Genomic DNA, 26,900 nt, shown 5'->3' on the forward strand with positions numbered 1-26,900 from the left:
TGCCGGGACCTACTTCCATCTTAAAAACACGTATAAGCCTATCAGCACGACACTGGCATTATAAAACCAGACACTGGTGGCCTCAGGAAATGAGGGGATGTGCTGAGTGTCACAAATAGATCCAGATGAACAGGCTAAAAGTTATCCATCGCCTGGAGGAAGTAAAGGATCAGAAAGTTTATTAAGTTGCTCTGTTCACTGTGAAGACTTGTGCAATAGAAATGTCCCTATATTGAAAGTACACGGTAAATAAAATGAGCACCTTTGTTAATTTTTCTTTAAGGATTTTACAGAGGACTTTCTTAAAGGGAATGACGTATTTTATCCTCCGTATTCTTTTTTATTTAATTTGTATTGGTGCACTGTAGTCATACATCTTAATGGAATGCAAGCTGGTAGAGGCATACATGCACACATCACTCAATTAGCCCTTGCCCTCCATATTCTAGGAGAAACAAGGCAAAGTTTATGTTTTGCAACATGTGTAGCCCACAAGGAACCAAGTTGCTGGTCCCTAAAAGTCATTTTTATTGTATTTATTATACAGTAAATAATATACACTTATGTTACCAAAGTATATTTCTAAAATATGCCTATGCATTTTCTATCCCTTCATTCCCATTTTGTTGATGAAAATGAGGAAAGTAACTACAAATCTGCCTAAGAAAAGAAGGAAAAGGTGAGGATAAAATGTAAATCAACCGTCTATTCTTGACCAAAATTAAAAAACAACCAAAAATTTAAAATGATTATAATCAAATTGTGTGTGCCAAAATCCCAGTAAAGTTTAAAACGACTAAATCTTTGTCTCAGTTTTCTTGAGGAGCCAAATATTTCAAGCTTTAGGGTGATGATCCGAAGCATACTTGGAGGATGAGCGATGGCCGCTAACATTTAACTGGAATCGGTTGTGATTTTCCATCTGAGGACAGAGGTTGGAATTTTGGCTCAGTAGTTGGCGGTGGTCCTGGGCAGACTATCTGCCGTAAAGTGCAACCTCTCTCTGTGTATGGGGAGTCTCACCCAGCATGGGGGGGCTGCTGGCAGCGTGCACCATGAGGGACTGGAGACATCCGACACAGTGTCTGGAACCTGGTGGTACTAACAATGATGTCCATGAGGGAATCATAATAATGAGAGAGCTGTTGGCAGTAAAGCAGCCCACAAGATACGCAAGCTCCTAGGGACCGAATCTCTGTGTCCTATTAAAACTTGTATGTGCAGCCTGAACCTCTCCACATGGCCATTTGGAGGTAAGGCAGTTAAGGAAGGGATTAATGTTAAACGAGGTCATAAGGGTGGTGCTCTGACCAGTCACAGAGGAAGACACACCAGAGATGCTGCTCTCTGGACCCAAGGAAAAGATGACCACCGCTGTTCCAGGAAGACATCCCTCACCAGAACACACCCTATCTATATATCCTGAACTTCTACCTCCAGAAATGTGAGAAAAACGAATGGTTCTTTTATACACCACCCAATCTGTGGTATTTTATTTTGGTCATCCAAGGAGACTAATGTATCTGCTGACTGATAAAATATTTTTATTTATTTGTTTATTTTTTGGTGGTACTGGGGGTGGAATCTGGAGGCTTTCTATCCCTGGGATATACTCCCAGACCTATTTTATACTTTATTTGGAAGCAGGGTCTCACTAAGTTGCTGAGAGCCTAAGTAGCTGAGGTTGGCTTTGAACCTGCGCTATCCTCCTGTCTCAGCCTCCCAAGCGTGGGGATTACCATCGTGCACCACCATGCCTGGCTTACTGATGAAATACAATAAATGGCTCCACTCATTGGGTGTCAGCCGCTTCTGAATGGTGGGGATGGGATGACTTACAAAGCCCCGTGCAGCATGAGCACCTTGTGATTCTGTGATTGAAAGAGGAATGGCTTTCAGTTCTGTCTCTGCTTCCTTGGCTGCCCCTCTCACGGCCCACCCTCCCCACAGGGAAACCCCGCCATATTTGCCAATTAGAGCTCTAATTCTGTTTGTGCGTCTCCACCGCTCTGTGTCCTGAAGCCTATTCATGAGGGCGTCATTCATTAGGGCTCAGGGATTCTGGGAACACAGAGCCCATCATCATTAGCACTAATTGGAGTTCAGATTCCCTACCCTCTGCAGAAGGCTGGTCTTTTTCAGTTCAGCGTCCGGCATCAGAACTGACAAAAGACCTTTTTTGTTCCAGGCGCCATCATTGCCAAAAGCTCCAAGCTATTAACATTAGCCTAGCCGAGCATGGACCAAGGGAGATGGCAGCCTCTCTCTGTATGCACCCAAGGCTTAAGTTGCCCCAGCTGGTCTGCACAAGGATTTTGCATTCTCTATGGGAGATACCCAGATTGCCCCCCTGCCCATGAAGTTACCTGGAAGTTGGGGTTGGGGTTGGGATAAGGCAGCCAGGCCGAGCGAGAGTTCTCCTGGTACTTGAAGGGCCCATTGAAGGCCTGTGAGATGGCGCTCAGGTTGAAGACACACACAGCCGAGGCCGCGATGCTGTTCCTGGGGGACCAAGGCAGAGAAAGGAAGAGACCAGTCAGGGAGCCCAGAAGCCATGGGGTCCGAGTCAGGTTCTACACACCCGAGGAACACAGTTTACTAAGCCATTCAAGAAGATAAGGTCCCCTCAAGAGAAAGAGAGAAAAGGCTTTTCTGTGATTTCTTGGTGAGAAAACAAACATTTGGGTATTGAAACAAGGCTAGCCAGTCAATGTGACAATTGCCGCGCTGCTGGCCGGGATTGATTCACTCAGCCACAGCAGGCACAATAGAGCTCTATGTGTCGTCTTTTAACTTCTGAGAGGAAAAGACATTCTCCTCTGGTGGATGGAGCCTCCCCACCGTCTCACATTGTCCTCTCCTCCACCCATTACTGGAGCTGGCAGCAGGTCAAGGCTTTTTCCTTTTAAGTCTCCAGATATTTGTACTTATTTGTCATCCTTTAAAAAAATAATAAACTCAACATATTTTGCAAAGAATGGCTGTCAGACCCTTCAAAACCTTTATTTTTAACTTAAAAAAGAAATGTAAACTCAGAAGGTCAAAGAGACAAATTGGACACAGCCCTGGCCTATGAAATCCTCAAGCCTTCATTTAGAATTCAAGTTCTGCAGAGAGAGAGAGAGAGTTAGAAATTCAAAGATTCAGAAGGTCGCTGCCCCTTGACTAAGCATGAAAACAGCAAAATATTTTTGGTTAAATTTGCATTTTAAGTTCAGCTGTGGTTCTCAAAAGAAAAATGGACATAAAAGAAGCAGCACGTATGCCTTTTCATATTAATTCACTAAGCCAGTGTTATGTCTACTTATAAGAATTGCTTTTTCTACATCAAAGGGAAAACGTCCCAGAAGCTCCAGGACCAAACTTCTCACAGCATATCTGTTTATTTGACAAACAATGAATAGGTGTGTTTCCATCAACATTCTTCATGCTGTGACCCAGAATACATGATGACTACAACTTAGCTGGAGGAAGATTTATTTGCTCACAGTTTTGAGGGTCTCAGGGGTCTCAGTCCACGTTAGGCTGGTTGAGCTCAAGGCATGGTGGTAAAAAGGAGAGAGAATATGAAGGGGAGGAGGGAGCAAGGCCACAAGCCAGGGACCCGCCTCCTCCAATCACACTCTACCTGCCTATTCTACCACCCAACAGATTCATTAACCCATCACCTGATTTACCCATGGATAAAATTAAAACCCTCATGAATCAATTATTTCACCTCTGAACATTTCTGCACTTCCACACGTGAGCTCTTCCAGGGGACATTCCCTATACAAACCATAGTCAGAGGCAAGATGCTGTCCTACAGGTTTTACCAATTCTAAACTGTGTAATGGCTCCTCTGCTGGGAGTTCAGCCATGAGACCAAGGTCAGTCCCTGAGCCCATGAGCCTCCAGTGCGGGAGAGGAAGGGACTGATGGTAAAGGCACAGTTATTCGTTCTGCTATTTTTAGGGTCCTTTTGATTACACTTGGAAAAGAAGAAATGTGAGAAGTCAGCACACAAGTTCAGGAAGGAGACGGCCTTTGAATACATGACTGGACTTCAGGAAAGCAACTCTGTGGGATGGAGGATGGCCAGGCATGCAGCTGGATACCACTCAGAGGCCACGCTTGGGCCCAGCACAGCGACCTATACTGAGCTTCAGGGTGTGCGTGTCAATAGTATTACCCTGAGCCTCCTTCTGAGCACTTGACAGGGACTGTCGAGTTTCTCAGAATCTTCAGATGCTGGGAAGAGCTTGACTTTCCCCATGAACAAACAACAGCACAGAGGTGACTAGCCTACGCCACAGGCTATAGGAACTGAGATGGGATTTGGGCCAACTTTGCATGGGCCCCAAGGATATTCCCTTGACTCTTGCTCCTTCCTGGTAAAAGAAGAACCTTCTCTTCTTCCTGTTAAAGAAACATGTCTGGTCACTTCATTCACAGACTCTGAATGGGGCCAGTGCCAGCATAGAGGCACCCTGGATGGGCCAGTGGCTTCTGGTCTGAGTGTCCCTCACCGGTGTTAAGGGAAATATTTTCCCAGTCCCTGTGAGCAGAGAGTCACCGGTGTGGTATCTCTTGCTCCCTGCCGTTTTATATCCATCCTCTGGGAGGTGTGGGAGAGGGAGAGACAGAGGCCCTAGCTACTCCTCCCTCCCTCCCTAGATGGACCAGTCCACAGCAGGTACATCTCCACTGCCTAATTTAGGGTCTCTCCTGCAGACAGGCGAGGCAAGCCCAGGTCTCTTAAACGAGTCAGCTAAAAGTGAAGTCTGTATGAATCAGCTACCTGGCTAACAGATCTACGGCCATGCGCTTCAGCTTGGCCCCACCAATAACCAAGGGAATCATTTGTCTTCATTCATTGCTCTGCTTATTGACTTGTTCACAGTGCACATGGTCACAATGGTGCCAGAGACCACTTAAGTGAGTCCAGAAATAAGAAAACTGTTTCCTTCTACTTGAAATGCTATTGATAGAACATTGTTAAAACTCCCTCTATATCTTAATCTTTTCAGGAGATAGGAATAATCAAAACCTTCTCCGGAATCTCTCACCCCACCTTTACTATCTAGATACCTATATATACTGAACTATACCATGTTGTATTCTTTCTATGCCATATACAACTACAATGCTGACCCATCTATTTCTATCTATCTAGATACCTATATATACTGAACTATACCATGTTGTATTCTTTCTATGCTATATACAACTACAATGCTGAACCATCTATTTCAAATATCCAGAAAAAAAAGACAATACTTTACAGACTCTACCATAGAAGCAAACCATTTCCTGCAACCCAACTAGTTCCCCAGTGGTTGAAAACAATCATATAGTCATAGGAATGGAATAAGGTACACATCCTTTCTTCTTCGAGACCTAAGAAATTCTGACAAACTGTGGTAGCCAACTACAACTTCCAGCCACAAAGTTATAACCCCTAAATCAGAGATGGGAAATCGCTGGCTACCTGAGCCTCAGCTCTTTCAGTGTGAAGCCAATCTTCTCAAGAAAGTGGCCAAATAGTGAGAAGGTAAAATGCAGGCTGAGCCATGGAAAGGGGGAGAGGTGGGATGGATTGTGAGAATGGAGAGACACATACCAGAAACTCGCTTCCAAGATTTAATCAAAATAAATATCTGTGAGAGATAGGCGAGCTATGGCAATTCCACTTTACTTCTCTCAGTATAAAGCTACATGTTGAAAACTTTTATTTTGGTACTGACGATTAAACCCAGGGATATTATAGCTCTGAATTATACCCCCAGTCCCCCCTTTTTATGTTTTATTTTGAAACAGGGACTCAGTAGGTTGCTGAGGTTGGTCTCCGACTTATGATCCTCCTGTCTCAGCCTCCCATGTACTAGAATTACAGGTGTGTGCCACCATGCTGGTTATGATGTATGTCTTCTGACATGGTGAACATCTGCAACACCACACAACTAACCCATAATAGTCGGAAACATTCTCATGACACTGAATGGATCGTTCACCATTTTAGAATGGTTTGGGCATAGAACTTTTATAATTTTTGAAATTGTTGTTTCATTGTTAGTTTTTTCTCAGAGTTAGGGGAATGGCTAGCTCTGGAAACCAAGCTGCCATTGCGTGGAAAATTGATGTCAACTGAGAAAATGAACATTTATCTTGTGCAGCCTACACTATAACTTAAACAAGGTTTTGGAAAGCAAATCAACTTCAAAAAACATAAATTGGATTTTTTTTAAAGAAGAAACTTCTCAAAGACAGAAAATAACCTCTGGAGTTGGAAAGCAGATTTGTCACAACAAGGATGGCTGTGGAGTGGGCTGGGGTAGGGCCTCCATCACACCCATTTTTCTAGCATCATCGCAGAAAGAAGACTGTGGAGTAGGGTTTTAATCCAGGGAATGTGAACACTTATCAGCAGAGAAAGAGCAGGAGGAAAAGGTTAATAAACGAGGCAGATAAAGAATGAGATTCTGTAGGGCAGCAACTCATGGGAAGCTGTGATGCCAACAAGGTGAAAAAGAAATTAAAAATAGGTGGGAACAGAGCCAACACCGCAGGGTAACCTACTGTCTGGTTTGCCTAGGACTGTGATTTCCCAGGATAAAGGGCCATTGTTAAAGGTAAATCTGTGATAATCCCGGAGAATTGAGGGCCACTGGCCATCCACTCCCTTATCAGCACCTTGCACTCATCCAGATTTGGATCCTTTGCTTTGGACACAGACGCCTGACTTTTCTCCATATTGTCAGGTCTCTGGATTAGAGATCCCAAAGCCGATCCACGCCAGAACCTGCACTGAAAAGCAATCACCAGGAGTGTGAGCCTGGAGGCTACAGCTCAGAAGCGAACACGCTCTTAACTCCTCAGAAGCGGGTGCTCTCTGCGAGCTCTAGCACAGCACGCCAGCTAAACAGTGAGAGGATGCCGTGGAGTTCTGGGCAGCCCTACTAGACGAAGAGTGACTGAGATCTCAGGAAAATGCAGATGGCTCTTCCAGACCAGTCTGTTCTGTCACCAAGAGCATCTTTCTCAAAGGAGCATAAAATAATCAAATGTTTTCAGAATTATTTTTCAAAAGATAATTGTCACTTTTAAAATGATGTGCCCACATTACCTATCTTCTAGAGCAATAGTTTGAAGTGCAGCTATAAGAAAATGAGAAAGTGGATTTCATATACAAGTAAAGGTTCAGGCAAAAATCACCCCCTACATGCAATACTGTTTTTATCAAACACAAAGGCATGGCAAAAAAAAAAAAAAAAAAATATATATATATATATATATAATATATATATATACATACATACATTCAGTACATACATATATTTCAGAAAGTGCCCAGAACTACTTACTCACGAGTCAGAAAGGAACCATTATAACAGAATGATTTGATAATACTATTACCTAAAGATCAAAACCTTTTGGATCAGCCTTATATTCCTAATGGCAGTTCCACAAAGTGCACATCTCTGCTAAACATTATTTCCTCGTGAAGTCTCTTATATATATGTATATTTGGCTGTGAGCCCAGTAAAATAAGAAAGATTACCTTTGATGGAACTTTACACTCTGAGAGGTCAAGAAACAAAGGGTTCATTCAGAAAGAGTAAAAGAGAAAGGGGAAGACATTATCTTAAGCTACTTACACGTTGGTGGTGAAGATGCCATAGATCAGGTCCAGCTCGGGCAGGAAGAAAGTGCTCTGCAGCTCGTTGTAGTAGAAGGGCACCTCCCCGGGGCGGGAGCAGTTGAGGCGAGCCTTCATGAATGTGGTCCAAGTGTCTTCCAGTAGGAACCGCCCGCCGATGTCGTTCTTGCAGACCCGGGCCGCCCTGGAGAACACCGTCTTCCCACAGTCATGCTCTACCGCATTTTCTCGGAAGAAGAAGTAGGTGAAATTTCCGATGTCGTAAGAGGACACGAAGTTTGGTTCTGAAAATGATGGGAAAGAACGTGAATCTCAACATCCGCATGCTATTTCTGGTTTTGTCTGGCTGTTCAGTATTTCTTCCAGAGACATGGTTTTGTTTTGACACCTGGTTTGTAAGGAAATAATCAAGAGGCCCTGCAGGGAGCTGAATGATCTATGCTGCTGAAAAACACAGGATCACCCACGAGTTCTACGTAATGGGAAGTTAACCATGAGTCGGCGGCTCAGCACCGGAGCTAAGTCAGAGCTCAAGTTAACACACCATCAATACCATCAAAAATACAGAGCAAAGATTTGCAGAATCAATTAGAGGAACATGTACTTTATTTGAACATTTTGTATCAACTTCAAAAATAAGAAATCGGATGTTTTCTCTAATATGCGAAAGCTAGGGAGAAATGGGTAACAGGAGGAACTCTAGATGAAGGAGATCTGTAGAGGAGCAAATATGGTGACCTAACTGAGGGGATGGATGGGAGGGAAACTCTCTAAAGCACATGGTGTACTTAAACATATCAAAGACAATCACTAAACCAAGCATGGCTAGAAGGGATGGGGAGGGAATGGGGTGGGGATCGGGTAATGGCTAATTGGGTGAAGTGTGCATATATGTCTCCACGGGTCTTTTATCCCATTAAGATGTATGGCTACAATGCACCAATAAAAAACGAAAAATGAAAAATGAAAAAAATGATATCCTAAAATAAAAAACAGAGGGAGGAAATAAAATTAAAAATGAAATGGGATTCAGAAGATAGGAGTCTGCAATCATATTTATGTGTAACATAAATTCTTTGACATAACTTATATTCATGCCTATGACTTTGATATAGTTAATCTGCTTTTAGGATGGACTTGAAAGTATTTTCCATTGGTGAAAACTGAAACCAAAATTCAAACTGTAAGGTTTGTGGCCGGAATTAGCTATGGTGATTTCTGTTTCTATGGTGAGCCTGTAAATGCAAGAATCAAGCCTTATTTTCCCATTCCTGGGTCACTGGGGGACTCCATTGAGAGATGTAACACAAGAGAGGGAAGTATTGCCTGAAAGCCTTACAGTCTCATAATTAGCTTAAATATAAGAATTCTGAAATGACAAGATTGCGGCACAGCTTTTACTTTACCACCAGTATCATTAGAAATTAGAAAATATAGCTAACCAAGGAGATTTTACATGTAGCATTTAAATTGTGACCGGCTTAACCTCCTGTTGGAGCGAGAAGAGACAATGGAGATGATACCCTTAATATTTATCTTTAAAAACTCTAATAACCAGGCTTGATCTTGACTCCTTTTTCTATTTCAAAGAGCATCCCATTCATTTAGCAAGTGTCTGGATTTTATGGCACAATTAGGGTAATTATGGAAATAACCTTTGATGTTATAAATTAACGGTAAGATACAGACAACGGCTATATCCACAAAGGCACATTTCAGGGACAGCTGGTTAAGAAGATGCACTGGGCTTTGTACTTTACCAGGTCCAACTGGGTTGTGCCCATAAATGTGCTGCTCAAAGGAAAACCAAGAATATGTCAGACTTCAAGACAAAGCACTATTGGAGATATAAGAAACACATAGGTTCAAGTAGGACCTGAAACCCAGTGGGTTTAAACAGTGATGTATAACTGGCATTGACTACTCTTCTATCTTGTCCAGCAAGATTGCCTTCAGTCTCATAGGTGTGTGTGTGTGCTTATGTGTCTGTGTCTCTGTGTGCATATGGTCATATACTTAATATCATCACAATTTTTAATACAACTTCATTTTTAAGAAGTACAATGCATACGCATTCTAAATAATTCACACATTGTACTGTTTCCTTCAGTTCATTACTTTGGTATTTGGTCACTTAAGTACATAGGATGAAACACAGAGGTTTTGATGGGACCTGATTTTAATATATAAGCTGTCAAATATATTCTGAGATCAAAATTACTTCAACCTAAAGTCAGTATTTAAAAAAAAACCTGAACCAAATTAAAATGTATAAAATGGACATTATATGCATTTACCATTACTGTACACTTTAGGATCCTGGAGAAATGTTCACAAACAGAACAGGTGACAGATTTCACACTTGTGTTTCATGAAAAATTAATTAGGGGATTTTGTATTTTCACTACAAATCTATAAGCGAATTACTTACAGAAACAGACACCAAAAACAAAGATATAAATATATTTGGTGTTAATGGAAATAGTCACTGTATGTCTAATTCTAAAAGAAAGTTTAAATAATTTCATAAAAGTTACTGTATCAAGGCTCATATAACCATATCAGAGTTTGAGTTCTATAATAAAAACAAATGAAAAAAATCATCATCATGTAAATCATTAACAGAGAAAAATAGGACTGTGCTTTCAGTTCATTTTTCAAAGCTAACAGAGGAGCATTAAGCCCTTCTGCAACAGACACAGCAAATTAACACTCAAGTCCAATTTACTAGAAGTAAAATTTTATGCTCAAGTCCAATTTTACTTGTTGGAAGACTTTCAATAATACCTTTAAAATACTTACCTCATAAAGTACTATTGATCTTATTAATGCAAGACTGGTTTTTGTACTAGGAAATCAATTAATATATTTATATATTAAGATATCCAATATGAAAAACTAAGAATCTATTTACAGGAAGTATCAACAATAGCGAATAAGAAGAAGGTAGACAGGGACAGGGTGTGGCTGGCCTGAAGCTTTGGTTACCAGTGTACATCCATGAGGCCTGAGTCAAAGTGTACCTAGACTTAGCAAACACCCTCACAAAAACCCTTTGCTATTAGCATGGCGACAGAGAGCGTGAAAAACACATTATAAATATCTCTAGTATCCAATAAGTCTTGAGTAGCAAACAGACAACCACAAAGTAAATGAGACCTGTCAGGGCTTTCTCCAGATGGGTCCTTAGTAAAAATATTTACTATCTATAGAGTGTGGATTCTATCCTCCCAAGCAGCATGTAGAGCCTTATGCTCTTATACTCACTAAATCACAAAAAGCAGAGAGGTAGGAGCCTTGTGATACTTCCCATCTCACAGCAGAGGACACTAAATCTTAGAGGTTTAATAATTTGCCCAAGTTCTTACAGTTAGCAATAGTGACGAAACAGGAGTAGGAAAAGTCTTGAACTCAGACCTTCTGACCTCAGAGTTTACACACCTACCATTATACAACAGTGAAGAAATTGAACAATAGAGAGTCTGAAGGAAAACAATCAGTTATGCTACTGATATTTAAAGCCAGGATTGGGTTTCTGAACAATGCCCTCAGAGGCGCTCACCATGCCCCTCTCTGAGTGGAAAGCAAATTTGTTCCGGCGTAAGTTGAGGAGGGTTCTAAAACCAACCAGAGGGGAAGATAAATGCCCAGATGAAACTATTAGAAACATTAGAAATGAAACAGAGCAAAGAAAAATGTAGAAAGGAGAGGTCAACCTTTAAAAAACTTATTAAACCACAATACTGCTGGGAAGTATTTGACCAGCTCCAGAACTGGGTTTCAAATAGCACTAGACAGTCTCTCGTGCTAGACGCGACTGCTAGTGATTATTCGTCCATGCTGCCCACTCCGCTGGACTGACTCCCATGCAGACTTCTCAGACAAGGGGATTGTTGAGAATGGTAAGCAGGGCAGTCTCCAGCTCCCCCTTTCCACAGAGACAACTTTTCACCAAATCTCTGAATTTCATGAGGTGACCACCATGTGTGTTTCAGATAGAAATGTTCAAATCCATGTTTTTCCTTCTTGTTTGAGAAAACAAGAGAATTGATGTTCAGCGTGTAATATATGCTGTTCTCTAACTCTGCACATCGCACAGGTCAGGCTGGCAGGCAGCTAAGCGACACTTAGAAAAGCATCCTATTGCCTCCTCTGGGGACCCTTCCGGATGAGTAGGAGCCTTGACTATGTGACCCCTCTTCCATCAGGGAGCTCCAGTTCTTAGAAAGCAGAGCTTCTTGAAACTTAGCCAGCATCCTGTTCCTCTTCCAAAGACAGTAAAAAACAGGAATAATTGTTAAACGAACAGTCAGATAACTTGTGCCTTTATAGATATAAATCTGAAGGAAGGGGACATTTGACTCTTCCCAGGCAGGATAATAAGATACATACTGTTTTCCTTCCATTATTTCAGGTCTATGTCTTGTTAAAATGCGATGCACTACTAACTGGTATATGTCACTCATCAATGAATGGAGCAAGTCATAAATCAGGCATTGACTTCGTGTCTATGACGAATATGAGGACATGAAATATAGAACTGAGAGGCCCATTATTCCTTACTACCACCAGAGCTACAGAGGGATAGGTGCACTGTTAACTAATTCAGATTACAAACACACCTGTGTCTATGTCAGCTGATCTATGAATACATGCACGGGAAGTTGTTTTATCTCATGTTTGTAAAACACGGTGAGTTATAGACGACAGTGAATTATAGATGACAAAACATGTCAGGCTAATAAGAAGAGTTATGCGTTCAGATATAAGAATTTTTATTTTACATCTTTACTTACATAATGATAAGCATGCAGCTGGGAGCACTGTGAAGAGCCTCGCATTATAAATAAACATGAGTGAGGAAAGAAGAAAAGCATCAAAGAATCTTGAGAAGATTATGACCCTGGAAAAGCAAATGCTGAGCGCCTGAATGGAGCCTTCCATTTTACACTCTTTCTGTTCCAATGCATAAAGCATTGATACAGGAGCATCCTATGTTCAAATGAGTCAACCTGAGGTTGGACTAAGATTCATAGCTGTTGCTTTTTGGGGGAGCACTGAGGATTGAACCCAGAGATGTTCTAAGTATGAGCTATACCCCATCCCTTTTGTATTTTTTTAAATTTAAAACAAAGTCTCACTAAGTTGCTGAGGCAGGCCTGGAACCTGTGATCCTCTTGTCTCAGAACCCCATGTACTAAGATTATAGGTGTGTACCAACATGCTCAGCTTCATTTATAGATATTATAAAGAAATATTGTATACAATTTTATAGAAAATATTTCTATATAGAATATATTTCATGTAGAAATATCGATATAGAAATACTTATTTCAATCATTGAGAACAGAGTCTAAAAACACAAAAGAAATTCTGATTTTCCAATTCTATAAAAATCTTTCTCGACCTGAAATCCATCAAGAATTCCTTTGCTGCATTGTGACAAAGGGCCACCATGGGATGTGTTTACCAAAAGCAAGCTGAATCATGGCGAGGTAAGTGCTGCTGCAGGGCGCAGCTCTGTCCTGGACTGGACTGTCGCATCAGACATGCTCCGTTGACCCCTGTGACAACCAACCGGGACACCAAGGAGCTTCTCCTCAAGACTTCAAGTTCCGGTGGGCCTGGTCACGCTAAGATCACAATGGATGCAGCTATTACCACTGTCCAGAGATATATTGTTGGTGTCCTTTTGGAAAGCTGATATTTAATAGAAATTTATATGATAATAAAGAAGGTTCAATTGTACATGCATGAAGCCTGCAGGTGACCAGAACTTGGGGAGCTCAAATACAGCCATGCTGACTCTCACAGAAAGCCAGAGACTCCCTGTCCCCTAGTCCGTTGGTGTCCACTACTATGAAACCATTCCCGCGTGTATTTATAGATCATGGACCACCTTTCATTGTGTGTATTGTTTCTGTTGTGACAGTTACAAAATAAGGTGCTACAGGGGTTTCCAAAGTAACTCTAATTTTATTTAGATAGGCAGACAGATAGGCAATCCCTAGACACGCATGTTCGTGCATGTAGTTGTGTCCACACACAACTACATACATGCCGAGATGAGGTGTATGTATACATGGCTCAATACTTCCACCTACTGGCTGTATACACTTAGTCAAGTTACTTAGCAGCGTATTTCCTCATAGTCCCCCACGTGAAATACCACTGCAAGTGGAGCCCAGACAGTGCGCGGCAGGTGCCCAGAGCATCGCTAGCGTTCATCTGACAACAGATCACTATTTATAATAATTGCACCACTATATAAATTAATAGAAGCACATATCAGTAAACAGACCATCTGTATTTACTTAACAACTCATTTACTATCTATTCTGCTTATCAAATTGCCCTTCGTTTCTTTAAGTGACTTTGGGACCAACAGTGCTGGCAGGGGCTGTTCTCTAGATGAGGCCGAGAGTGCAATTCATTCCATCAAGATCCGGTCACCAGGCCGTGCTCACCAGCCTGTAGGACCGTCTAGGGCACTGGGCATTCCTGGGTGACCTGCGGGCAGTATGAGGAGACAGTGCTAAGATGAGACCAGGGTGGTGGGGGAAGCGCAGCTCAGAAAGGCCAATTTGACAAGGAGAGAGAAGGAATGAGGGAAGGTCCAGAGAGGCCTGAGAAAGGCTTCTAGGCCCAGGCCAGGAAAGGACAGTGTCCCTGGATCCCCAGGGGAGGCCTCAGCCTGAGAGAAGACCCTGAGCATGAGCAAACGTAGCACTGAGCCAGTGTCGAGAGAGAAGGAGTCAGGGGACAGGAGGATGGAGGCCAGGAGGCGGAGGACTTCAGTGGTCACTGGGAGACTCGGAGGCCTCTGTGCAGCCATTTCCATGACCCTGTGAGCCCTGCCTGCATCCCCGGTGCATCACTGGCTGGGCCACCTGGGGAAGGAAGGCCACACTGAAGGGCTTGCAGGGGCCTATAATCCTGGGCCCAGAAATGTTCTTCTTTCCATTTTTTATATTTTTACTTGAGGTACTAGGGATGGAAACTAGGGGCATTCTACCTCTGAGCTACACCCTCAGCCCTATTTTGTATTCTTTACTTTGAAACAGGATCTCACTGAGTTGCAAAAGGCCTCACTAAGTAGCTGAGGCTGTCCTCAAACCACGGTCCTCCTGTAATCTGAGTCTCTCAAGAACTGGGATTACAAGCCTATGCCACCATGCCAGACTCCAGTTTTGAGTTATTTATCTCTGTGTGTGTATATGCATGGGGATTCTTCTCAGGAGTAGTTTACCACAAAGCTACATCCCCAGTCCTTTTTTTTAGGGGGTGGGGGGGAAGCTGTTACTGTGGATTGAACCCAGAGGCATTCTATCTCCAAGTTATATTCCCAATTAATTTTATTTCTTATTTGGAAACAACTTCTCGCTAAGCTGCAGAGGGTCTTGCTACGTTGCCAAGGCTGGCTTCAAACCTGCAATCTTCCTGTCTCAGCTTCTCAAATTCTGGGATTACAAACGTGTGCCACCTTGCCCCACTTATTTTATTAATGTATTTATTTTTGAAACAGCCTTACTACATTGTGGAGGCTGACTCTGAACCTGTGATTTTCCTGTCTCAGCCTCCCAAGTACAGGGATTACAGGCATGCACCACCAGGTCTGGCTTATTCCTCCTTTCTTTTTCAAGTGGACTAAGAGCTGTTGAAAATATCTTACTTAGGTTAAGTAAGGTTAGTTTTGCTGGTTCAAGAAAGAACAGCCTGTACCATGAGCTGCCTTCTCCCTAAAGGGGAAACCTCATCTCTGTATTAGTGTTTGTTCTGTAAGGACAGGACTCCACCTCCAATCTGCCATCTAAGTTGATAGAGCTTCACTCATTGGATATTCTTCTGAATGTTCCAGGTGCAAGTGTCAGGCCCCTGGGTGTTTAATCAGCGATTTCACTACATTCTAGTTGCAAAGCTGCCGACAGCCATTCCACACTCACTGCGACTTGCCACCAAAGTACAGAATTCCTGGTTCAGTTCAAATAGCTTCCTAGACATTTCTGAACATTTTTCCAAACAGAAACTTTCTATTTTCCATGTATTTTTTCTTCATAATATTTTAAACTTATATATTCACTCTTTTTAAGAACTCATTTTGCAAAATTAATGATTAGGGGCACTTTAATTGGAATATTAACTTGAACTAAAAATATGAGAAATGTCTTAACACCTATCAAATATATTACAGGAATAAAAGAAAAGTAGATTTATTTGAAAAAAGATATTGCACTATAACATTCCATTTTTATCACATTTCCTCCCAACAAGTTGCAACAGTATGAATAAACTCTTGGGATGGATACAGGTTAGTCTCCTGAGCTGATCAAATTTGGGGCAAAAAAAAAAAACAACAATAAACAAATAGAAAGCCAGCTTTTCAATATGTAAACACTAGTAAACAAATGTGAGCAGCCATAGATTTGAGCAAAACATTGTGTTTAACATTGGAGACGAGTTACTGAACTCATATAACTAAGCATCTCATATACAGGATGACAATGTGACTTAGACCAGAAGATGGTCCAAACTGGGACACTGTTGAGAGAGAAAGAAAGCAATATTTCTAATCAGGCCAGAAGTCAAGAGCAATATAAGACTCTCACTGGGAAACTGTTTTGCAGACAATAAACACTGAACCATATCAGTACTGCATACGTGTCTGCATAATATCTTCTCTATATCTTTTTTCAGTGGGTTGTTTATGCAGTTGTCATGCAACTTAGTTTACGTAGTTGGTTCCCATAGGCCCCAAATATCTTGGTGGCAAAAGGAAGGGATCATTCATCCATTCTCCGTTGAAATGTAGAAATTAAAATCCAAAGGTAATCAATGATTTATTGGCAAGTATACAAACTTCATCAAGACTGGAAGGGATTCTGTGCTCCCCAGCGTTCAGACACTAGGTGCTCCAGGACCTCACTCTAAATTCCAAGAGCATAAGAATTGATTTCTCCATGTCATTTAGCAAATTTCTGTACCTGTAAAGGACCATGTTAAATCACCCTGCAAGCTTGTCTTCTTTGGTTTAATAATTCCAAGTCAATATATCCTTTATACACTGCTCTAACAACTGAGAAAAGACTCAACCTTTTCCAGGGTCTCCATGTCCCTCTTCCGGGGAAGCCTGGGCAGAAAGGCATGCACTCAGGGGAGGTGAAAGTTGGGTATAACTCAGTGTTTCCCAAAATGCTGACTAACATGGAGGCTGAGTGCAGGCCGTGGGGGAAGGATGCAAATCCGGGGTGGGACCTGTTTCTAAATCTTAGCTCTAGTTCACCTCAGCTGTGACCCATTTGCAGCTGATGGGTCTATCTGAGCCTCCAAGGACTCATTTGTGAGAGGAAAACGAGACCCCCTTGCAGGGCTGCTAAGAAGAGTACCAAAGACACGTGCAAGGAGTCTCCTGTCTCCCTGGTGCACCATGTGTGCAGGACCACAGATGCCATAAGCAAGGAATCTCCTGTCTTCATCCATATTATAAATTGCCTATTAATACTGTGTTTGCATATCTCCCTTGCGCCTGGTATTGTTACTGAAAGCAAGGTGACTCTAATCAGTGCACCAAGAGGCAGATGATAAGAAGGGAGGCTGTTTATTTAAAATAATTTCTAGCCCTGTAAAGATGGCCAGATATGGTTTGCATGACAAGTTTCACAATATGCCAATCACAATATGTCTTCTGATAGACATATGGGGGCCTAAAATTAGAAGAGAGTGGTTCATCGTGCTCTGCTGCAGGTCTCAAGACCTTTGTTGACATGTTTTAAATCCATCCCTTGTCCCTGTAGCCAGTTCATGATTTAGATATCTAAAGAGAGCCACTGGTCATAGACACTTCTGCTTTAAGCATCTCCCCAGGTATCTATCTGGTCAAATACTAGATGAGGCTGCTGACTGTGAAGTCTTGCTTTTGGGTCTGATTTTACAGAGATACCTCTTGCTCTTGACAAATCCTTCGGTTTTCATACCCTAATGTGCTTTGTTCCTGACTCCCACTTGTCTTTATTTTACATATTCCTTACCTCTACTCCCCATCATGAATTCCCAGCTGTAGCAAATGTCAGTTCAGAAAGCAACAGAGATTTCTCGCTTTGAGGTGCTTGGCTCTTTGGATTCTACCAAATAGGCTCTCACTGTCTCCAGGATGGAGCCCAACACAGTCACCCAGTCATTGTCTGCTTCCAAAATGAATAAGCAGACATGACTTCTCCTTGAGTTATGAAAAGGAAATTTATTTCCTTCACATAAACTATGTTTAATGGTTAGAAGGTAAACACTTTCATTTAAAGACCTTGATGCATCTACTTAAAGCATTTGTAGCACCATCAGTGTATCTCAAACCAGGGGAGTTTAACATGGCTGCCAAGAGAGTTTAACTTTCCTAACCAGAAACGTAAGAGCTCATAGGAAATAATATTATTAAAATGAGAATGCTTGTGAATTCAAGTGAGACCTCCTCCATAGGGGGTCATGGCTGGAATCTCTGAGAATAGAGGAAACCACAGATTCCCCTGGTCAACCCAGTGAGACAGACAAACATTTCCTCCAGAGAAGGAAAACAAGCAAGCCCAGAGTATCAACTCATTATGTCCATGTAGAGGTTCATGTTGAGATATAAATAAACCCATTCAGGAGTTAGTTTTTCCAAATTGCTACTGAAGTTTTATGCTATGCCCAAGCATGGGGTTCCTGCAGAACTCACCTACACAATTTGTACAATATTAATATGAATACATCATGTTTCCCCTTTGGGTGGGTTTACTGCTTCCTCAATTGAACTGCCAGTTTTTTGAAGGCAAGTTTTACAGCTTTTCTTTTTTAAGCATCAACCATTAAACATTTATTATCCTGCTTTATGGTAATCATTTAATAAAGGTTATTAACGATTAATATTTTAAAGCAGTAAAGCTGTTAAGGAATTTCTCTAAACACATAAATTTGTTTTATTCATGATTTTGGCACAGGGGAAAAATCTGATTTTGAAACTTATATTTATTATCAAACACATAATTTAATGTTCCAGATTCTTCCACAATGGTATCCAATCAATCACAGTAATAATTGAAAAAATAAAGGCTGAAATGGGAGGGTCCAAATGAGGGGAGTTTTCAAGAAACATTTTCCAAATGTTTGGACTTGAGTCCATTTCAAACACACAATTCTGTTTAGAGGGGCTTGGCTTGATTTTAAATTTGGGGTTATAAGACTAGCAGGATATTTCCCCTTAACATAGCTCATATTTCTGCTATTTGTGAAATGTGCTTATCTCTTAGTCATTCAACCAATATCGAGTGAGCATTGTCTTAGCTGCCAGCTCTGAGATGCTGAGCATGCAAAAGCAGCTCCAGGAACTCCTGCCCTCAAGGAATAAGTAGGTGAGTGGGGAGTGGAGAGGGAAGTAAACTGTTGACTGGCTGTCTCAGTCTGTTCAGGCTGCTATAACAATCAGGACAGCTTTTTCATTCTTTCGTTTGTTCGTTCCTTTGTTCCTTCCTTCCTTGCTTGCTTCCTTCTTTCTTTCTTTTTTTTTCTTTTTCCAATGGTGAGGCTCGAATGCTGGGAGCACTGCTACTGAACTCCTAGCCCCTCAGAGTCAGTGATAAGCAAGAAACACAGTCCCTGAGACTGTGAGAGCAGAGGAAAGAGGAAGATAGACTGGGTCTAGGAGCCAGTGAATAGTGAGCTTAAGAAGACTAGGGTATGGTGACTCCTGGAAGTGGGGAAAGGAATTACTTGAGATGTCCCCGGTGTCTGGCTCGGATACATGACTGCATCATGGAGGTTTTCCTGGGGTAAATCATGTAACCCAAATTCATATGCAAAAGCCTCAACTCCCAGAACAGGAATGTACTTAGGGACTGGGTCTTTAATGAGGTGATTAGGTTGTAACAGGTCATTAGAGTGGGTCTAAATCTAAATGCCTGGTATCTTTTTAGAGAGTAGATTCGGACACAGAGAGGCATGTAGGAGACAGTGAGTCATTGTCAAGCCAAGGAGAGTCGTCAGGAAAACCCAACCCTGTGGATACCTTGAGCTTGGAATTCAGCCTCTAAAACTGAAGAGAATAACTTTCTGTGGCCTAAGCCACCCAGTCTATGGTCCAATGTCTTTGCCTTGCAGTCTGAACCTCTGAAACTTTGGGCCAAAGGGACCTTTCCAAGTGCCCTGTGGTACTGTGCCTGTGGGAGCAAACTCAAGTAGCCTGCACCCAAGACAAGAAGATGAAGGACTGACGGGAAGGAGCTCATCAAGCTGGACAGGAAGGCAGTTCACAGACACCATGGGAGGTCTGGACTGGGTCAGTGTTGAGACCCAGACCTAGGAAGGTCCCAAGATGGCTGTGCATGGTGGGGCTGGGGAGTTAAGGCTGGACTGGATGGGAATCCAATCAATTGGTTGGAAACTCAGAACATAAAAGCATCATTTAAGAGAGGCCGTAGCCGGGCGTGGTGGCGCACACTTGTAACCCCCGCTCTTGGGAGGCGAAGACAGGAGGATCGCGCAGGTTTGAAGCCACTTGTGCTGGCTTAAGAGACCCTGTTTCCAAATAAAAATATAAAAATGGGTCTGGGATTGTAGCCCGGAGGTAGAAGAGCTTCCAGGAACCCCAGTACCCAAAACAAACAACAACAACAAAAAGATGCCCTAAAATCATGGCAGGAAGTAGGAGCATTCTTGGATACTGCATAACTAAGGGTGTTTAATTTTAGCTTGCTTGGGATTTTGTTTATTTTTGTTACTTAAGAGGGAAGATAAGTGAGCACTTTTAAAAGAAAAACAAAAATAACAGTCATCAGCAAAAAGAAAACAAATACAAGACTGGGACAAGAAAAGAGTTAATGGATACGTAAGAACAAGAAAGAAAGAAAGAGAAAGAAAGAAAGAAAGAAAGAAAGAAAGAAAGAAAGAAAGAAAGAAAGAAAGAAAGAAAGAGGAGAGAGAAAGAGAAAGAATGGAAGGAAGGAAGGAAGGAAGGAAAGAAAAGAAAGAAGGAACTTTTTTAGAACACAGTATAAGAATAAAAATGCAACAAGAAGAAGACAAGTTTGGGGTAAATAGGAGGACATTCTGTGAAGTAGGAGGTGAGAGAGTGGCTAAGAGTCACAGGGGCTGGGAGAGATCTGGGATGGAGACTTGAGGGAAAAAGAAAACAGAAACGAGGGCTTAAACACAGCAGAGCCATCCTGATCTTCTGGCTGAGCGCAGAGACTGTCCGCACTCCATGCTGCGTGGCCCTTGGCAAGGAGGCTATTGAGTATCTTCACGTTATGCCCACAGGATGGGCTGAGTGTGGTTCTACCATACTTATCTCCAAATTAGTTTCAATTTCTGCAATTACCAGCTATTGCATGTTAGCATCAACCCATATAAGGAATTTAAAATATTAAAATAACCTTATGTCCTGCCTTGGTTTCTGCTATCCACACGTCATTGTCTGACACAATGAATGTCACCTGGTGCTTAGAGATTGCATTTGTGAGTGTGGCTGTTTTTGAGTGTGTGTGGGTGTGTGTGTCCACACAAACACAGGGATGCAGAGGGCTGGCTTCAACATCGGCATGATGTACAGAGTCCAACTCAGTTTCGATGGTTGGCATCATTGGCTGGTTGCTTAATGAGCAGGTTCTAGCCCTCTGGGAGTATCTAGTTTCTTATTTCAAAAAGGACATAAGGACCGTATTGCTTCTTCAGTGAATCTGCATCATCCAGAAGCTGGGCAGAGCTGGCCTGGGGGCCATCCTGACTGACTGTGGGCGGCAGAGGCAGAAATGACCAGACTTGAGTCCTGATCATCTCTCCTGGCCCTGCACCAACCAACTCTGAAGATGCCAAGCCCAAACCACTGGGCAGATGAGTTGGCAGATGAGTTAATACATTCTTTTTTTAATTGCCAGGCCATTTGGAGTTATTTGTAGCCAAATGCACTCTTTTACACACTGTCTGAAAATGTCATGAAATGCTAGAAATTTGTTTCGAAATATACAATATAGAAGAAAGAAAGCAAAGGACACATCTAGGTCACTTGGCAGAATTCCTAGAGTTGGGAATGTCTCTGCTCTTCCTAGTAGGAAGGAGACATGCAGTGACCTTCCAGTCATTAGTACATTCTGATTTCCCTACAAAATAAAGATCTTGTTTTTCCTTAGAAAGTAACAGTTTGTCTTATTTGCTCCTCTATGGGATCTCTTTTATCACCTGGAGTTCCTCTTATGACCCCATTCACCCTAGTTTTCACATATTAGGGAAAGCATCCTATGCCTTACTTTTTGTGACTGACTAATCTCACTTAGCATAATGTCCTCAAGATCCATCCATTTCCCTGAAACTACCGCAATTGTATTTTTTTTTATGGCCGAGTAAAATTCCATTGTGTACATATCCCACAGTTTTGTAATCCATTCATCTGTTGACGGACATCTTGGCTGGTCCCATAGTTTGGCTATGGTGAATTGTGCAGCTATGAACATAGACACACATGCATTAGTTTGGTAGTTTGGTTTCCTTTCTTTTGGGTAGATACCCAGAAGTGGTACTGCTGGATAGAATGGTAGATTTGTTCCCATTCTTCTGAGGATTCTCCATACTGTTTGTACTTATTCATATCGAAGTCAATCACTAAACAAAGCATGGGAGGGAGAGATGTGAAGGGAGGGAGGTGGGAACTAGGTGGGGGCTGGCTGGGTGATGTGTGCATTTATGCCTACACAAGGTTTTTACCCCATTATGATGTATAAATACAACGCACCAATAAATTAAATTATAAAAAAAGAGAAAGTGACAAGTTTGTTTTCAAGCACAGAATGACCAAACTTCACAAAGACATGAGATGGCACCCTGGGGCGGCTTACCATTGAGCCATTTGGAGTTGTACTGCGCAGTGCGGAGAGGCGGCAGGACCCCCAGGCTGCGGTAAATGGCAGGGTCGCGCCCCGGGAAGTCCATGGCCGTCGCAGCGTAGAGCTCTCCACCAGCCGTGAGCAGCGCCGTGGAATTGTGCTGGGGACTGTAGGGACAGCGGGCCATGCCACTGATCTGATCATGGATCTCAGTCAGGTTGCTCAGCTGTGGGGAGGGCGAGAGGGACACCCGTTAGCCCCCAAGAAGCCCCTGTAAGGGTCTAATCAATGTTGTTTCATGCAACTGCAAGCAAACTGTGTGCAGTCACCTCTCAGGAGCTCCTAAGAGACACAGGCTTCTACATTCTGAGTTCATGAAAATAGCCCACTGTGGAAATTCCTGGAGAAAGCATCCACTACTCTGTCTCATCCTGCTAGAGATACTGAGCCTCATACTATCAAAATATGGAATATTGAGACATGTTACTGAATATGGTATATGTTGAATACTCCTAAATTATGATCTAAGGTCACTGTGCATGAGGCTCTGATTTATAATATGCCAGTGCTATCTACTTTTCTTCTTTAATATACATCGAACCCACCCTTCGGTATCTATGTGTGTGCATAGATATATAGGTATATCTCACAATAAAGAGTTAGGTACAGTTTTTTCAATATAAATTAATACAAAGATTATGAGTAGCCAAAATAGAATGTTTATGAGTAAGGACACATGGATAGTCATACTATGCAGGAGATATTTCCCACACATTTTTTTCTCTTTCAGTTTTGAGAGGGCCACGTGATATTCTGAGACATCTTGTTGAATACAACGTCCCAAAGGCAGGGTCCCCAACCAGTCATTGGATGAGAAAAGCTGGGGAATCTAAACAAGAGCCAGTGTAGTTCTGGACCCTTAACGGAGAGTGAATAGCTGAGAAAGTTTAGACAAGATGAGACATGCTTTCTCTTCTAGCGGGTGTGTGGCCCTGGGGCAGTGACGTAAGTGGATGTCTCAGGCTCTTCTGTAAAATAGGGTCTCAAAGAGGGAGTGAGGACCTCCTGAGGTGGATGCTGAGGACCAAATCTGCATGCTAATGTCAACTCTGAGACACTGTGTGGAGCCGGGGGCTCTCTATGAAAATCCCTCTTCCTCTTCAACCTGGTCCTGGTCCTACTCCTCCTCCTTTTCCTCCTTCCTTTATTTCTAATAACTAAACATTAATTTTTAAATAATGAATACTAGAAACAGATGCTAAATTAAGGTTTTGAAAGATGTTGTGCTACCAGAAAATTAACATTAATAGTATAAGGAAGACTGAATTAATATAATGAATTAGAAAGATCACACGTATGCCTGGAGAGCCTCACATGTTACTGCAATGGGATGAGCATGCTGATAATTCCTCTCTCTATAACAACAGGTTGAAGAAAAAAAAGAAATCTCTTACAACTTTCCTTTGTTACGGTTACATTTGTTTACTTTGTGACATGCCTTTTATCTAATTTTTAAATTTTATTCCCTTTTTAGGGCTGTGAATTTAGAACACTCTAATACTTAATGGTATTTCTAATACAAAGCAGAATAAGAAAAAGTAGATATTTATGATCAACATTCAGGGTCAATGGTGAGAAAAACATTGACTGAGTTTAGAAACATACTTGAATTTAATATGACCGATAGACCCGACTACAAATGAAACAAATATACATTTAATTTTTTTTTTTTTTTTTGGTGACACTGGGGATGGAACCCAGGGGCATTCTACCTTCAAGCTATACCTCTGGCCCTATTTTTTTATTCTTTATTTTGAAACGGGGTTTTACTGAGTTGCAAAGGGCTCACTAAGTAGTAGCTGAGACTGTCCTCGAACCACAATTCTCCTGACTTAGCCTCCTAAATGCTGAGATTACAAGCGTGTGCCATCATGCCCGGCTAAATATACACTTAATTTTACAAAAAGAAAGTTCTGAAATTAAAGAGCTACTCCTTGGTATGCAGAAATCTATTTAAAGCTAGGGTTTTAATACAATGTTTCACTTCCTTCATATTAAATTCTGTTGAATTTCAAAACAGAGTCTTACTGAGCGGTTGGTGCAGACAGGTGTGAAAGCGTTCGTCCCACAGGTAAACACCCGGTCACCACCCACCAAAAGCACCCGGATGTAGTTCTGACATTCCTCCTGAAAAAGAAAATGACAAGAAACACATTAACAGGGCTGAGTGCATGGGGAATGAGAGGTATTAATTCATTTCTTGTAGCTAAAAAGAAAAAAGCTTCTCTCTCATCTTGACCAAAATAACAATGAAATTCTAAAAAGAAAAAAAAAAAAACTTCCCTTATTTACATTTGTTAGAGATTTTTTTAAAGTGAAAAATATATGTGCAATCGAATTCTCAAAGTATGTGTCTTCTTTTGACAATTAGGAGCTAATCTGGAATTTCAGGACAAACTTAAAAATTGTCTTGGGCACACAGTAGGAAAATAAAGGAATCTATTAGATGCGGCTCATGAAACAATGCCTTGGGAAACTCCTCTGGGATTTCATAAACATGTTGTTTCGTAGGCATGAGAAGCCCACGCCTGTCTAGGGCCCCCAGACATATTCCAGAAGCCACGGCTGAGTGTGCTTGACGGCCTGACACCAGACAGGGGAGATAAGGATGCTCTGGCAGAGACTGGGTTAAAAGTTCCATACGTGAACTTCTCCACCGCAAGTCTGTGTATGAAACTGTCTACAAATTGGGAAAGCCTTTCTTTATGAACTTAAGTTGCATTAAATTCGTAATAAATATCTATAGACACTTTAATTCATTGGGTAGTAAAAATACTACTCATAAGGAAGCTGTCCAGAACACTTGGGACAAGGGACAAATCCCCTTTTGAAGGTTGAATGACCTAGAGGTGAGGGTGTTTTTGGTTTTTTTTTTTTTTTTGTGATTGCAAAGCATTCATACAATATCAAAGGTCCAGCCACAGCAGAGATGGACCTGTGGACTCGAAAGCTCATCTATTCAGACCCACTTACTGAGTAGCTACTTTTTGGTAGGCACGGTGCTACAAGTCCCAATTTAGACAGAAAATATTCGAAAGCAGAGTTGTCATAACATTTACCATGGAGCTGTCTACTTGTAATGAGGGAGCAGAGGGAAGGGGCTGAACAGCCAGCTCCAAAGGAGGAGGCTGGGGAAGAGGCCAGGGAGAAATTTCTGGTGTTGACACGCTTAATAAGGTTTTAATTATTGTTGTTTTTTGTTTTGTTTTGTTTTGTTTTGTTTTTGGTACTGAGGAATGAACCCAGGGCCACTCTACATCCACACTACAGCCCGAGTCCTTTTTAACTTTTTATTTTGACATGAGGTCTCTATGTTGCTGAGGTTGGCCTCGAATCTGTGATCCTCCTGTCTCAGCCTTTCTAGACCTGGAATTATGGGCATGGGCCATCATACCTGGCCTCGATAAATTTTAAAGATTAAGATTTAGGGAGGCTTCCTGGAGGAGGTGCTGTAGTGTATGTAGGACCTAACTGAGGAAAAAAAGGGAAGAGATGATGGAAACCGGGGGGTGGACTGTGCCCAGGCTGGTAGCAAGAGAAAGTATGGTGCTTTCACTGTGCATAGAAGAAGCTGTGAACAAGCCAGAGAGCCAGACACGTGTCAGATAGACCAATGGAGACTCTGCACTAAGCCCTCAGAGTCTAGGAACTGATGGGACCTGGTGATTAGACAGGAGTGACCCGCTGGGAAGCTGGAACGATTTTAATCAGGGTCTTAAAGGAACTCTACTCTCAGCAACAGTACTGACTTACAAAGCCAGGCTGCTGCATAACCCAGATCTGACAACAAAAAGCACCCGGATGTTTGACTCAGCCTTCTAAATGTGAAGGGAGTCCAGGTGGAGATGGAGCTGCACATCTGCAATCCCAGTAGTTGGGAGAGTGACACAGGAGGACTGCAGGTTCAAAGCCAGTCAATTTAGCTAGAACCTCAGGAATTTAGCAAGACCTCATTTTGAAATAAAACAGAAAATGGGCTGGGGGTATATGTAGGAGGTAGAATTCTCCTGGGTTCAATCTCCAGTACCAAAAATAAAAATAAATAAATAAATAAATAAATAAATAAGTGGATAAATATAAATGGGTAAATAAATAGTAATATGAAGGAAAATATCAAGCCAGTCACAGAAAGTAAAGGGTAGTATGTTTTCTGTTAAATGTAGAAGCTAAGGAGAAATTGAGATAGAAGATGGATACCAGATAAAGTAGGGGAAACCCCAGGAGAGGGGTTTGGTCTAAGGGTGGGATGCTGGGGGAGACTTGATTAAGAAAACACTTCACTTACATATATGAAATCACCAGTGCCTACCTCAGTACCATGTGGTACGGGGTGAGCTCTGGGGCAAGCACACCAAGTGCTG

General features: G+C 42.0%; 1 protein-coding gene across 1 annotated transcript in view; it reads right to left on the reverse strand.

Moving 5' to 3' along the window:
- The window catches only part of SEMA5A (semaphorin 5A), a gene marked incomplete at both ends in the record, with an annotated part of 321,241 nt that overhangs the window by 139,747 nt on the left and 154,594 nt on the right, over nucleotides 1-26,900 (reverse strand). The window contains 4 exons of the mRNA XM_080696129.1: nucleotides 2,367-2,502; nucleotides 7,638-7,923; nucleotides 22,492-22,705; nucleotides 24,568-24,666. Coding sequence (XP_080552255.1) covers nucleotides 2,367-2,502; nucleotides 7,638-7,923; nucleotides 22,492-22,705; nucleotides 24,568-24,666 — 735 coding nt within the window. The remainder of the gene's footprint in view (nucleotides 1-2,366; nucleotides 2,503-7,637; nucleotides 7,924-22,491; nucleotides 22,706-24,567; nucleotides 24,667-26,900) is intronic.

This window comes from Muscardinus avellanarius (genome assembly GCF_963383645.1).
Source record: "Muscardinus avellanarius genome assembly, chromosome: 1".
Classification (NCBI taxonomy): domain Eukaryota; kingdom Metazoa; phylum Chordata; class Mammalia; order Rodentia; family Gliridae; genus Muscardinus; species Muscardinus avellanarius.